This window comes from Equus asinus, chromosome 13 (assembly GCF_041296235.1).
Source record: "Equus asinus isolate D_3611 breed Donkey chromosome 13, EquAss-T2T_v2, whole genome shotgun sequence".
NCBI lineage: Eukaryota > Metazoa > Chordata > Mammalia > Perissodactyla > Equidae > Equus > Equus asinus.
The window spans coordinates 57986884-58001095 of record NC_091802.1 but is presented as its reverse complement, the minus strand read 5'-3'; the positions used below and the strand labels follow the sequence as shown (position 1 = coordinate 58001095).

The window sequence follows — 14212 nt, the reverse complement described above, 5'->3', positions numbered from 1 at the left end:
AGGGTCAGAGAAAGCCAGGAATGGGCAAGCCCTCAGCAGGCACCTGGCACACAGTAGGCCCTTAATAAACTTTTGCAAGTCATGCACAAGCTATCTGGCCCTTTCTTTGCCCTGGCGGCAGCCCTGCCCTACAAACCCACTGCCCGCTGCTCTCCAGCCAGGGCCCCTGTGGTCCAGGCAGGCCGTCAGCAGTTCTCACTCCTCCACACATCCAGCACCCATGTCCTACCTGGGCATCAGGGTCCAGCCTAGCATCGAGGCGGTGACAGCTGCAATGGAGGCGAGGCTGCCAGCCAGCACGATGGTGGGTACCTGGGGTAGCTGTCCTGTGAGGGGGTGGGGGCTGCTGGGCTGGGCTTCCTTTGGGGCCAGGGGAGGCCTGGCTGCTGCACAACGCCCATCCCTGCTCTTGGCAGTGGCCGGGCGGAGGTCTTCCACTGCCCACTGCCCTACCCAGAAGGGCCAGCTGCCCCCTGGAAGCTGAGGGGCCCTCTCACCTGGTGGCAGGAGCCTGAGGGGGCTGAACTGGACACCGTGGTCATTTTCAGCTTGGCACCGGAACCAGCTTGACGTCTGATTCAGTGAGAGGGAGAAGTTGGCAGGGCGCCCATCGTTGTGGCTCTCCTTTGTGTAGAGGAGCCCATCCTTTCTGAGCAGGCTGTAGGTGATGGGTGGGCTGCCCAAGGCCGCCCCGCAGGAAATCTCTACCCTGGGTCCTGATCCTCTGTCCAGTAGAGTGAAGATAGCCTGCAGCTGGGCCACAGGATCTGGCAGGGTGGGAGAGGGTGGCACAGGCATGGCTGGGAGACTTTAACACCCTCCCCCCAGCAAGTTCCCTTGTTACAAAATGCCTAATGAGCCTGGAGGCCTAACTGTGACTGCCACCTCCTCCAGGCAGCCTTCTGAATTACTCTCTCTGCCTTGTGTCTGAGCTTCTACCCTACTTGCAGTATATACCACACAGTTTCACATTTGTTTTTACTCTCTTGTGGTATATTCTGGGTTGCCAGACTTAGCAAATAAAAATACAGGAACTCTAGTTAAATATAAATTTCAGATAAACGATGAATAATCTTTTAGTATGAATATGTCCTATGCCAAATTTAGCTGGCAACCCGTTTTACATTCTTTCATTCTTGGCTCTTTTACTGAATTACATGCTCCTTGTGGACAAGAACTGTCACTTAGAAGATTCTAGATTCTAGAATCCTCCAGGGCCTTCAACCTAATGCTCCAAAGAGCTTTACTGAGGAGTAACACCCACCACCTACAAAAAGCTCCCAGCGATCCTTTCTGCTTGCCTGGGGGAGGTACTATTGTTATCTTTGTTTTTTTTTTTTCTTTTGGTGAGGAAGACTGTCCCTGAGCTAATATCCATGCCAGTCTTCCTCGATTTTGTATGTGGGATGCCCCCAAGCGTGGCTTGATGAGCGGTGTGTAGGTCTGCGCCCAGGATCAGGACCGCAAACCCGGGGCCGCTGCAGCAGAGCGCCTGAACTTTACCACGCCACCGGGCCGGCCCCGATATTGTCTCTGTTCTGCAGATGAAGCAGTGGAGGCCCAGAGAGGTTGGACGACTTGTAAGTGTCGAGCCCCCACAGCCTGTGAGCGTGGAGATTTGAACCCACGACCGGGAGTGCTCCAGCAGAGCCAGGACTCTCCACCCCAGGGCTGCCTTCTCCGGGTGCAGGTCCAGGGGGTCAGAGTCCGCCAGTGGTCAGGCAGCTGTCCCTGGACCCCCTCCATGCCTTCTGCCAGGAGGACGCCTGAGTTCCAAGCAGGATAGAAATGGGAAGAGCGCAGGCTTTGGAGCTGGAGGGAGCGGCGTTTGAAACCAGCCTTTGTCACTTGCGAGCTGGGGGGCCTGGGCACCGTCTTCACCCCCAAGAGCTTTAGCTTCCACCTCTATAGGCCGAGAACCAGGAACCCCCAGCCCTGAGTGCTGAGAAGGTTAAATAAGATAAAGCACTAAAGAGCTACTTCATCAGCAGGACTTCTGAGCTCTACAAATGGGGCCCAGGCCATTGTCACTTCTGCCAGGGGACAGTGTCCTGGAGGCCCAGCCAGGAACTACATCTGACCCGAGACCGGGCCCTAAGGGACTGACAGTGGCCCTTGGAGGCGGGCAGCCTGTCCTGTCCCCACCCTCCTACCTTCATCCCTCTCGCCCCAGTCCTCACGATTCCCACCCCTAGGAGCTTCTGTTTTTCTTCCAGACCCTGCACCCCACATGCCCCCACCCCTGCCCCCTGAGTGCTAAGTGCTCCCAGTACATCTGCAGCTTGGCGCTGTCCACGCTCGTGACCCCAGTGGCAGCCGCCTGGCAGGAGTAGGTGAGCAGGTCTGGCCTGGACTTGAGTTTGATGTTGAGGCTGAAGGGGACGGGCTCAAGGGTGTCCACCTCCTTCTTGGCGACCTCAATGTCCTTGCTCCCCAAGAGGGAGTAGGGGATGGGCGGGGCCGTCTGGGGTGAGTGGCAGGTTATGACAACTCTGCGGCGTCTGGGGAAAACCTCCAGGACTTGGTAGCAATGGAGACTTCAGGGATGGTTTCTGGGAGGCGAGACGGTCCGGGGAGGAAGAAGGAAACCAACATTTATCAAGCACCTTAAGAAAATGCTGGTTTGGCAGGTCCTCAGTAAGTTAAAGAATTCCCATATGACCCCACAATTCCACCCCTGGATATACACCAAAGGAATTGAAAACCGGGGTTCTAACAGGTTCACGTGCACGAATGTTCACAGTAGCACCGTTCAGAATCACCGAAAGGTGGAAACAGCCCACACGTCCATCAATGGATGAATGGATAAAGAAAATGTGGTCTATCCACACGACGGAATATTATACAGCCATAAAAAGGCATGAAGTACTGATACCTACTGATAGTGTCCCTGCTGCAAGAGAGACGAACCTTGAAGCATGATGCTACGTGAACCACACAAAAGGCAACATAGTGTATGATTCCATTCCTCTGACACCCAGAATAGGAAGATCCCCAGAGACAGACAGCAGATTGGTGCTTCACAGGGGCTTGGTGGAGGGGATGGGGAGTGACTTCTTAATAGGGATGGGGTTTCCTTTTGGGGTGATGAAAATGTTTTGGAAGGAAACAGAGGTAGTGGTTGTACAGCATTGTAAATTTACTAAATGCTACCAAATTATCACTTTAAAATGGTTAATTTGGTGCTACGTGAATTTCACCTGAACCAAAAAAAAAAACAAAAAAAAGGCAGCAGCTCCTGGAAAAAGTTCTGCCTCCTGGGCTCAGGCTCTTTCTGCCCGGAATCTTTTCCTAGCACACAGCGCCCAGAGGACTCCTCCCTAGACCCAGATCAAAGCCCACTCTCCGGGCGCGCCCAGAGGCGTTCCTCCATCTACAGCGGCTCTCTGCTTGGAAGGAAGCTTTCTCCTTTGCAGGCAGATCCTGGAGTCGATTTTGATGCAGAAGACATCTCTAAGGTCTTCCTGTGGGGCCTTGTGCTGCCCACACTGAGGGGGTCTGAAGGGGTCGGGATTAAACAGCGCTGCCTTCTGAATGGGGGTTGGGGGGAGGGGGTTGTATTATTAATGCTGGGGACCTACCTGCATTTTTTTTTTTTAAGATTTTATTTTTTTCGTTTTTCTCCCCAAAGCCTCCCAGTACATAGTTGTATATTTTTAGTTGTGGGTCCTTCTAGTTGTGGCATGTGGGACACCGCCTCGGCATGGCCTGATGAGCGGTGCCGTGTCCGCGCCCAGCATCCGAACCGGCGAAACCCTGGGCTGTGGAAGAGGAGCACGTGAACTTAACCACTCGGCCACGGGGTCGGCCCCTGCATTTTCAAGACTAGTGTGTAGGGGTCGTACTTGGGGGGCAAGTGGAGAGAAGGGTCTAAATATCTAAATCTAAGTGCCACATCCCTCAGACATCGCCCTGGCCCTGCTGCCATGCTGACTCTGGAAACCGCACTGCAATCAGAAAACTGCTCACTGAGGGGCCAGCCGGGTGGCACAGCGGTTAAGTTCGCACACTCCACTTTGGCGGCCCGGGCTTCACTGGTTCAGATCCTGGGTGTGGACATGGCACCGCTTGGCAAGCCAGGCTGTGGTAGGCGTTCCACATATAAAGTAGTGGAGGATGGGCACGGATGTTAGCTCAGGGCCAATATTCCTCAAAAAAATAAAAAAAAGAAAAGAAAGAAATTAAAAAAAAAAAAACCTACTTACTGAGCAGAGAACTGGGACAAACTAGAACGTGATGTTCTTCCGAGGCGTTTTCTAGGAGCCCTAAAGTTTCTGACCACTAAGCGTATTTCTTTCTAGACCAGTGCTTCTCCAGCAGGAATGATTTTGCCTCCAGGGGACCTTTGTGTCTGGAGACATTTTCGGTTGTCTTGAATGGGGGGTGCTCCTGGCATCTAGTAGGGGAGAGGCCAGGGAAGTAGCTAAACATCCCGCAATGCACAGGACCGCCCCACAGCAGAGAATGAGCCAGCCCCAATGTCAGCAGCCTTGAGGCTGAGAAGCTGTGGTCTAGACAGCCAGCAGCAGCAGCTCGTGGAATCAGGATTCTTCCCCTGCCCAGGGCTGCACAGACACCGGCAAACGTTTTCTCATCCGTGCCTCTTGCTAAACATCATGAGAACCCCCATTTTTCTAACACTTTCTTTCAAACAGGCTTTCATGCAAATGATTTGAAGTGAAGCTATATTGAGAGTTCAGTCTACTCTCTGGGCACCGTTTTGCAAACTGCTGCCAATAATTTCGTCAGGGCAACCCTGGGGCCAAAGGGCCAACTCCTCACAGCCAGAGGACGTTCCTGGGGCCGGAATCTGGCTCCACAGGGGGATGTGGGGGCCCAGGGCTGAAGTGTCGTGACACTTTTCTTTTTTGTGTGTATGAGGAAGATTTGCTCTGAACTAACACCTGTTACCAATCTTCCTCTTTTTTTTTTCGCTTGAGGAAGATTAGCCCTGAGCTAAAATCTGCACCAATCCTCCTCTATTTTGCATCTGGGTTGCCGCCACAACATGGCTTGATGAGTGGTGCAGGTCTGTGCCTGGGATCTGAACCCCAAAACCCTGGAACCCCTGAACTCCGACCACTGACACGGAGCATGCCAGACTTAACCACTACACCACATGAGGGTCCGACCCCTCGTGACACTTTTCTTTTTGCTCTTTTCTTGGAGGGAAATGCCCTTGACTTATAAAAGTAGAAGGAAAAAGCCCGCCCTCATTTCCATTTCAAGCGCCCATAATAGAAGCTTGATTTACATAAGTTCACAGATGGAGCCGTATATTCAGTCGCTGTGCAGTGGGGCAGGCACTTTTTATTCTAACAAGACTCGTGTGGGCGTTTTTCTTTTGCTCATTTAGTTTGTGAGTCTGGCCCATCAGTAATGTGGCCTGTCATTTAATTAAAAATTCATCAACTTTGTCAGAACACTAGATGGATGGGATGGCACACTCAGAATTGGATGAAGTGATGACAAGGCCACCCTCGGGGCTGGAAGTGGAGGCAAGCAGCAGCCCTGCGGAGCGGGTGGCCTGGCAGAGCCTCCTGCTGCTGTTAGAGAAGGAGCCACCTGGGGCTTGTGCTGGGCCGGACAGTGAGCTGCGCCCGGCGCGGCTCAGAGGCCCTTCGGGCTCGCTTCTGCTTTCTCCAGACTTGTCTCTGTGATAACCGGAACCCTGGAGAGTTGAGTCCCAACGCTAGAGATCCAGTTCGTTAGCCCTGAGGTGGGGCCCAGGGATCTGATTTGAACAAGCAGCCCACCTGTTGAGGGTTGAATTGTGTCCTCCGAAAAGATATTTCAAGTCCTCAACCCCAGTACCTGGGAATGGGAACTTATTTGCAAAAAGCCTTTAGAGATGTGAGATGTACTGCAATTAACTCACACTGGGTTAGGGTGGGCCCTAATGAGAGAAGAGACACAGACACAGACACACAGGGAGAAGGCCACGTGAAGGTGGGGCAGTCAGGAGCAATGCTGTCACTAGTCACGGAACGCCCAGGATTGCCAGCAGCCACCCGAAGCCAGGAGAGAGGCCTGGGCCGGGTTCTCCCTCAGGGCCTCCGGAGGGAACCAGCCCTGCCCACACCTTGATGTCAGCCTTCTGGCCTCCAGAAGTGGGAGAGAATACGTTTCTCCCCCCCGGTTTAAACCACCTGGTCTGTGGCACTTTGTTCCGCAGCCGCAGGAAGCTGATCTAGCACCCCTCCAAGGGACTTCGGAAATGATCCGGAACCTCACCCAGAAAAACCGACAGGGTTTAGGAGTAATGGAGCCCAACCCGCCCCGGCTCCTCACTCTCTCCAGGGAGCCCATGCTAGTCTGAATCTCCCTTCAACCAGATCCTCTCCCCCGCTCAATGAGAACACCGCCGTCTGCTCATGACAGCCCCACAGGAGCCCCAGGCGCCCAGGTCACCCTCGTCTTCCTGCCCCACCCCTTACAGGGCTCTGCAGCCCCCCTTCACATGCCACCTCCCAACCTTCCCGATACTGAAATCCTCCCCCTGCGCCCTCTGGGACACGGGCTCGGTGGGCAGCCCACATCCTTGTGACCCTCAGCTCTCCTCCGACACCTGTCTACTCCTGATGGAACCAGCCTCCCTTCCCCAGGGCAGGACCTGCACCAGCAGGATCCCCACAGCCTTCCTGCACCGGCCTGGGACGCCGGGGCGACATCCTCTTAATATTTCTGGATCATTTTCCCTCCTTCCTCCCTAAACACCAGCCTTGAGCTTCCTGTCTTCAGACATATTCCACCCTGCCCCTCTGGGTTGCAAGGGCTTAGAACTGCCCATCATTCCTTGACGATTCTTGCCCCTCTTTCCTACTATTCTTGATACCACACTTGCCATAATTCTTGGCGATTTCAAAATACGCAGAGATCGTCTTTCTGTTATCCTGGCTCTTCAACGTCTTGACTTCCAATGTCTTGTGCCCAACTTCTCACTTCCATCCAAGTCGTTTCGGCTGCATCATATTCCGTTGTAAGGCCACGCTTTCTTCAGCCAACCCTTCCAGTTGCTTAGAGTCACCTTCTGATGCTCTTTCTTTCCCACCCCATCCCATCCATCAGCAAATGCTGTTGGCCTGACCTTCCGAATTTCTTGACCACTTCTCCTGCCCTTTCTGGCTGCCACCCAGTCCCTCCTCTGGATCCCGGGATCAGGCTACTGGCTCTCTGGGATTCAGCCCTTGATCCCCAGCCCATCTCTTCTAACACAGCAGCCAAAAGGACCCCATGAAGGGTAAATCGGATCTGCTGCAAGCGTTCCCATAGCTGCACCCCCAGGCCCTCCCTACTCGGCCCTCTCTCACCCCTGACCTCACCCAACACCCCTCCCCCTTGCTTCCTGGGCTCTGGCCATGCAGGCCCTTGTCCAGGCATGTCCTACTCTACCAGCTTCTCATGTCCTTGCTTGGGTGTCTCCTCCTCAGTGAGGACTTCCCAGTAAATGCTGCCTTCCCTCCCTTCCCCCACCAGGTGTTCCCTTGCCCTCTTCCCTGCTCACTTTTCTCTAGCACATTCTAGCACACTGCAGAATTTGCTCCTTTTTATTGTCAGTTGTGCCCCCAGCCCCACTAGAATGTAAGCTGCGTGAGAGTAGGATCTTTGGTTTGTGGCTGCACCTTGTGTACCATCCTGGGGCCCAGAGCCATGCCAGGCACCCAACAGACGCTCAGGCAGTATTTTAGAATGAATGCATGACTTATCAATTGGTCTCTTAGGAGTTTAGTTAGCAGGACTTGCTCTGCCAGAGTTTGAGCAGAAGTTGGCAGTGGGAGGAGGGGGTCGGCCCTACCCTAGTACTTCCCGGAGACTCAGATGCACTGCTCTCTCCTTTTAGAAGAAACCCCAGGATGTGTTTGTTTTTAAAGCAAATGAGGAAATGATAGTTCAGCCTGTGCAGCATTCAAGTGAGACCCGCCCTTCAGTGGAATAGCGGTGATGCCAGCTCTGCAACCAACCCCGTGACTGGGGAAGGTACCAAGACTGCCCGGGGGGGAGACCCCGCACCCCCACCCCCACCCTGAGTGGAGACCACTTTGACACCCCCTTTCAGGGTCACAGGGCAAGAAATGGGGGCAGGAGAAGGGAGGGGAGCAGAAAAGTGGAGGAGCGAGGTTGAGGGGAGCAGGCTGGGCCAGTGTCCCCTGCCCCCCACTGTACCACCCGGACGGACGACTGGTGGCCCCTGACCTCTCCTGCTGCCTCTGAGAGTAGAGAGTAGGGCAGCCTGTGTCTGAGAGACCTCTAGGGGAGCCCGGACTTCCCCATTCTCTCATTGCCCTCCTTCAGGCCAAGCGCCCCACCAGCATGCCACCCGCCCTCTCTGGGGTCACACCCACCCCGCAGATCAGGCACCTGTGGTAGAGCGATGGGGATACGCCCTTTGTCCCCACCACTCCCCCCGCAGCCCAAGGGGAAGCCAAGCGCTCTCCCTGCCCCACGTCCCCTGGAGGTCCCACCTGGCCGGCTCAGCCTGCTTCTCGCCACTCCCCCAGGGCCCTGCAGGGGCCGAGGCCAGGCGCCAGTTTCCAGCTGTCCACCAGCAAACACCCCGACTCCATCAGCAACCCCCTGCCAGCCAAGGCACCCACCGGGGCTGGGGGCCCTTCTCCCTCCAGTGTGCTGGGCTACTCACCTCCCTCAGGGTCCACGGAGAAACTGCTGGCGACTCTGAGACAAGGGAGGGTGGTAAGGAGCGGGCCCAGGAAGGGGGGAGGCTGGAGAAATCTCCTACTGAGGCCAGAAGGAAGGCCTAGGACTCAGCAAGTGTCTTCACTCACAAAAGCTCTTTCAAGGGGCTGGCCCCATGGCAAAGTGGTTAAGTTCGCCCACTCTGCTTCGGTGGCCCAGGGTTTTGCCGGCCCGGATCCCGGGCACGGACATGGCATCGCTCATCAGGCCATGCTGAGGCGGTGTCCCACGTGCCACAACTAGAAGGACCCACAACTAAAAATATACAACCATGTACTGGGGGCATTTGGGGAGAAAAAACAGAAAAAAAAAAAAAGAACATTGGCAACAGTTGTTAGCTCAGGTGCCAATCTTGAAAAAAAAAATCCTTTTGAGCTCACAACTTTTAGTATCATCAGCCCATTTTGCAGATGAATAAATTAGTGGGCCCAGAATTGTGAAGCAAAAACTGGGCCACATGTGCAGTAAGGGGCTGGTCTGAGACTCAAACCCAGGTCTTTCCCTCTCTGCCCTGTGCTTTCGGAGGTGCCCATGCCTCAGGTCCCACTTCTCCTGTGCTCCCTAGCACCCCTGTCCCCTGAGCCTGCCTCCGCGAGGCTCTGGCAGCGGCCCCCTCCCACGATGCCCCCAGTGGGCTCACCTAGAGCAGCCAAGCAGAGGAGCAGAAGGAGCCTCATGGTTCTGCCAGTGTGGGGCCCTCTGCCTGGACTCAGAAGGGCATTCTGGGTGCTCCCTGGGTGGTGCCTGCAGTGGAGAGGTAACCTGGAGGCCACAGCACCCCAGGGCGGGACCCAGAACAGCAAACCCCTCCCACACCCCCAGGGAATTAGGAGGCTTCTGGGGCTTGGAGCCAAACCAGGGCTCACACTCAGCTGCCACTGCTGAGCTGTAGGATCCCGGGCTTGCTCGGTTGGTAGATGTCCACGTCCTAACCCCGGAATATGTGAGGTTGCCCGACGGGGGGAATTGAGCTTGCCGATCTGCTGATTTGGAGATGAAGGGATCATCCTGGATTATCGGGGTGAGCCTGATGTAATCACGAGGGTCCTTCTGCAGCTCCCCTGGGAGGCTGACTTACGGGCAGGAGAACTGGTGGGCTGGACCCCTGTCAGAGAAGCAGGAGGGGAGGCGGCTTCCGCCCATCTCACCCTGGTTCATTCGTGACCACGTGCTGGGCATCTGCTAGGTGGCCGACGCTGGGCTCAGCCCCCAAAGGAAACCTCAGACTGGATGAGGCCCCTGGTCACCCAGGAATGTGACTGGTTTGGCAAGTGCTGTGTAAATCCTGCCCTGAAGCTCAGAGGGCAGAGGAGCCCTTCCTCATGCCCCACAGACAGGGGGTCATTCCCCAGGGACCTGGACCCAACGCCAGCTGGACCAAGAGGAGGCCAAGCCACCTCACAGATGGAGCCTGGCCTCGTCAGCAGCCTGTAGCAGAGGTCCTTGGATCTGGAGAGAAGGGCGGAGGTGAGCAGGGCCTCTCGGAACAGGAAAATCCCCCAGTGCTCTGAGGCCAGACCAGGGCTGGACCCTCAGCGTTGGGGGCTCCAGCAGCCTGGAGCACAGAGACAACAGACGGAGCAGGTGAGGGGGGACCAGGACCAGCCAGCCCCTTTCTGGCCAAGTCCACTCAGTCTGTGCAGGGAAAACTCATTTGGCTGCCTTCCCCAGGGAAGGTGTCCCACCCGCAGGGAATCATTTGTTTCCACTGAGGGCTGCTGTCCCCTTCAGAACCTGGCAGGTGAGCCACATGCCCACCCCTGGCACGGTCCAGGAGTGGGCATCTCACCCAAGGAAGGCCAATTACAGTCCTGTCCTGGGGGTCCCCTTGGTCCTTCTGGGGGCACCTGCTGTGTTGGCTACCTCAGTGGTCCCCTTTCTCCTGGGTGGGCAAGAGGCAGCATCTGTCACTTGCCACCCACAGTCCTGACTCGGACCCCTGGGGCTGTGCCCTCTGGACCCACCTACCTCTCTGCATTTGGGAAGCGGAAGCATTTTCTTAGTTTCCTAGCAAAATTCCCTTCCAAAAAGTCAGCTTTCACTTCTGCTGAAGGAGGCCCGGGGGAGGAATTGAGGATTGAAGGGGACAGAGGGGTCACCGGGGAGGCGGGCTGGCTGCCAGGGTCTCAGCTGCTGGCACCCTGTTGCCTGAAGGCCCAGAAGCTCGCCCATTTTCCTCCGCTGTGCTCAGGGGACCGGACTCACGAGAAGCCTCCTGTTAGTCTCGGTGTTTGTGGGGAGCCAGAGTCAGAGGAGCGGCGGGCGGACTCGAGGGACATTTCCCCAGGCCTTGAGGGGGCCGGGGGGCATCTTTCCTGCCCCGGCCCGGGCACCTCTCGCTGTGTGCCCATTAGAGTGAGGTGTCATTTCTGGAGGGGGCTTGTTCTCTGAGATGTCCTGTCTCTCCTCTCCACAGGCTTCAGGTAGGATGAGACTGACTAGGACACACCAGGTCACCCCAGGCCACCTCGACTCAGTGGAGCTGGGGCGTCCTCAGAGCTCTCCAGTCACCCTCTGTGGACTGATGCTCTGGGAATTTTGCCTACAGAGGGCGAGTCTCCTCCATGTAAATGGCCTTACCGGCATCTGCTTGTTTCCCTCATGTCATGTTCCTGGGAGGGTCCCACCTGGTGGGAGTCTGGGCTGGGTTTTCTGGGCCCACGTGGCTGTGAGGTTCTGAAGCTGGGAGCCCTCTCAGGGCCTGGCAGGGCAAATCCAGGGACCCCCGAGACTGATGGGGACTCCTGCCCTCCTCGCCCTGCAGTGGGCTCGTGCACCTGGAGAGCCCTCACTCCAGTTATCGCAATAACCCCCCAGGTGTCCCCCTGTCTCAGGGCGGCTTCTTCACTGCTGGCAGAGCGGGCTCCTCATTTCACAGTCCCCTGGCTCCCCATCACCCACAAAAAATCATCCAAGCCCCTGGCATGTGCCATCAGTGGGCTGGTTCCGTCGTCACTCCAACCATCCTCGCGTGCCCCACAGCCCCATCTAGAGGGCCCGATTTCCAGTTTCCCCGGCCCAGCTCCACACGGGCCCATCTCCACACCTTTGCGCAGGCTGTTCCCTCTGCCTTTGTCTCCTGTCTGGATCCTCCCTTCCTCCAAGGCCCCAGGAAACCCGCCTGCCAGAGGGGATGGCTCACTTCTGAGCCGCTGGGTGGTTTGCGGGGCAGTCAGGGCCCCGGGGAGACCGGGGTCCACTTCCCATCTCTCCCACGTTGCTCCTTCAGGCCGCCGACCACATTGTAGGAAGACCTGGACTCCTAGGATGGGCAAGGTGCCCTTCCATCACTTTATAAGTAATTACTCATTTAATCCTCACAACCACTCAGCAGAGGGTGGCGCCACCCCCGTGTTTGGCCCCTTGTAACCGGAGGCCCGGAGTTTGATTTCCGAGGTCTCACAGCTCGGCTCCTCCCTCCCAGCTCCTCGGAGCCTGGTGTTGCAGCTGTTGCCTCTCAGTAAACATTCCCTGAGGGCACGGGAAGGTGGCAAGGAAAGAGCCTTGAGGTTGCAGCACAGCCTTCTCCCACCTTGGTGGCCTCAGCATCACCCTGGGTCCATTAAACACATCACTGGCCCCCACCTGAGAGTTCCTGACTCAGGAGGTGGGGCCCGAGAACCGGCATGTCCAACAAGTTCCCAGGTGAGGCTGATGCCGATTGGCCCTAAGCTGCCGATTAACAACGTGTGTCACTGTCATGTGGGCCAGGCTGGTGGCCCTCCCCAGACTCACGCAGCACAGAGCTTCGAGTGTGTCCCTTGTAGCCCGAGAACTGGGCCTCGCACTTGTTGACACACTGATGGGTCATGTGATGCTGGCTGAGTGGGAGAGCACAGCAACCGGACGAGCTGAACTTGCCAAGCCTTTAATGGCCATGTGAAGCCCAGACCTGAGGGCACCAGGCCAGAGCAGCCCGGACGCTTGTCTGGCCAGGAATCCAGCCAGGCGCTGGGCCCCCGGGGGAAGCAGAGGCTTTTCAAGCATGTCCTGGGGTTTCTCCTGACCTTCCCTCCTGACAGTGCTTGAGGCCAGCAGTTCTCAACCCTGACTGCCAGCCAGAGAAAGTCCTGAAACCTGGCTGCGGGCTGCCCCCGGATCCCTCGCCTCAGTGTCGCTGGCACAGGGCCAGCTTCTGAGGGCTTCTCGGCTGTTCTCCAGGCTGACAACTGTGGACGGAGGCTCTGCAGCCTCGAGGCCCAAGGCTTGGGAAGCTGGGACAGGGCCCTGGGTGGCATCCAGCCCTGCCTGCCTGGCCTATTGGCTCTGTCACCAGACCCCCTGCCCCCAGGACCACACTCCCTATCTCACAATGCAGGTCTGTACATGCCTAGCGGTCCTGGTCTGTACATGCCTAGTGGTCCTGGCGTGTCACCTTTGCCCCCACTGTTCCTAAAGGTCAGCTCAATCTGGGATGGGACACAGAGCAGGGTGGGAGAGCAGGTTCTGCAGACGGCGTGGCTAAGGGCCTCTGTTCTGCTTTCCTGAGGCCTCTTGTTGATGTGCGGTTCCTGGGTTAGAATATGGGACCACAAGGAATCCTGCCAGGGAGAGGCTGACCACCGACCCCCTGTTCCTCAGACTCAAGTCAGCCCTGTGACAAGAGGCTTTCACGTAGTGAGGTATATGGGGGGACTGTTCGGTTCCAAACTGATGCGGCTTGAACTAAAGAAGCCTGACTTACGCCCTGTCCAACACACACTGTACCTCTACTCTAACCATTAAAGTGAAGAACGCACTCTCTTGAGATAGGAATGTGTGCATCCCCTCCCATATTAGTCCCTTTCCCAGCATCAAGGTGGCGGTGACCTGCTCATTTGCAACTGAATATGTCTCTGAACTTTGATGAATAGTATCCTGGGTGTGTTTAATGTATGTTCTTTGTTCTAAAAAAGGTATTAGACAGTTCTGGAAACCATGCTTCTCTGGAACGCTTTCTTCCTTTCTGGAAAAGACCTCCCCGGGTTATAATCCTCACGTTGGCTGGAGTAGAACTCGCAGCCTTTTTTTGAGGAAGATTAGCCCTGAGCCAACTACTGCCAATCCTCCTCTTTTTGCTGAGGAAGACTGGCCCTGAGCTAACATCCGTGCCCATCTTCCTCTACTTTATATGTGGGACACCTACCACAGCATGGCTTTTGCCAAGCGGTGCCACGTCTGCACCCGGGATCCAAATCGGCGAACCCCAGGGCCACCAAAGCGGAACGTGCGCACTTAACCGTTGAGCCACCGGGCTGGCCCCTCACTTTCTCTCTCTTCACTATGGAATGGTCGACACCTGCAGGTCCCCAGGGTGAGGGACAGGAACAGCCTCCAAGCCCCATGCTGGGGCCGTGTGGCTCTGGAAGGCTGAGTCCAGGCCCAGCTCTGCCCCTAGTTGACTCACATTACTCAGCCTCTGTGGGTCTGGACTGCGTGACCCGTGAAGACAGACTAACAGGAGATTGTGTGTGGGGAGGACAACACGGGCTTACTCTAACTGTGGCTGGGTCTTCCCTTCACATGGGGGAGGGCTCCA

The 14212-nt window shown here is 56.3% G+C and overlaps 1 protein-coding gene across 1 annotated transcript; it reads right to left on the bottom strand.

Moving 5' to 3' along the window:
• Positions 1 to 84: 84 nt before the first annotated feature.
• On the bottom strand, positions 85 to 2920 carry C13H17orf99 (chromosome 13 C17orf99 homolog). Its single transcript, XM_070483933.1, has 4 exons — positions 2880 to 2920; positions 2200 to 2537; positions 1504 to 1675; positions 85 to 808 (listed from the first exon to the last, which is right to left on the bottom strand). Exons 1-4 carry the CDS (start codon positions 2918 to 2920, stop codon positions 226 to 228), a joined length of 1134 nt encoding a protein of 377 aa, XP_070340034.1. The 3' UTR covers positions 85 to 225.
• Between the last annotated feature and the right edge of the window lie 11292 nt (positions 2921 to 14212).

Coding starts and splice junctions, on each gene's coding strand:
- C13H17orf99 (XM_070483933.1), bottom strand. CDS start 2,920: ATGCTTCAAGGTTCGTCTCTCTTGCAGCAGGGACACTATCA. Junction 2,538..2,879: donor TTGCAGCAGGGACACTATCA/GTAGGTATCAGT, acceptor CCATCCCTGAAG/TCTCCATTGCTACCAAGTCC. Junction 1,676..2,199: donor GGTCTGGAAGAAAAACAGAA/GCTCCTAGGGGT, acceptor CACCCGGAGAAG/GCAGCCCTGGGGTGGAGAGT.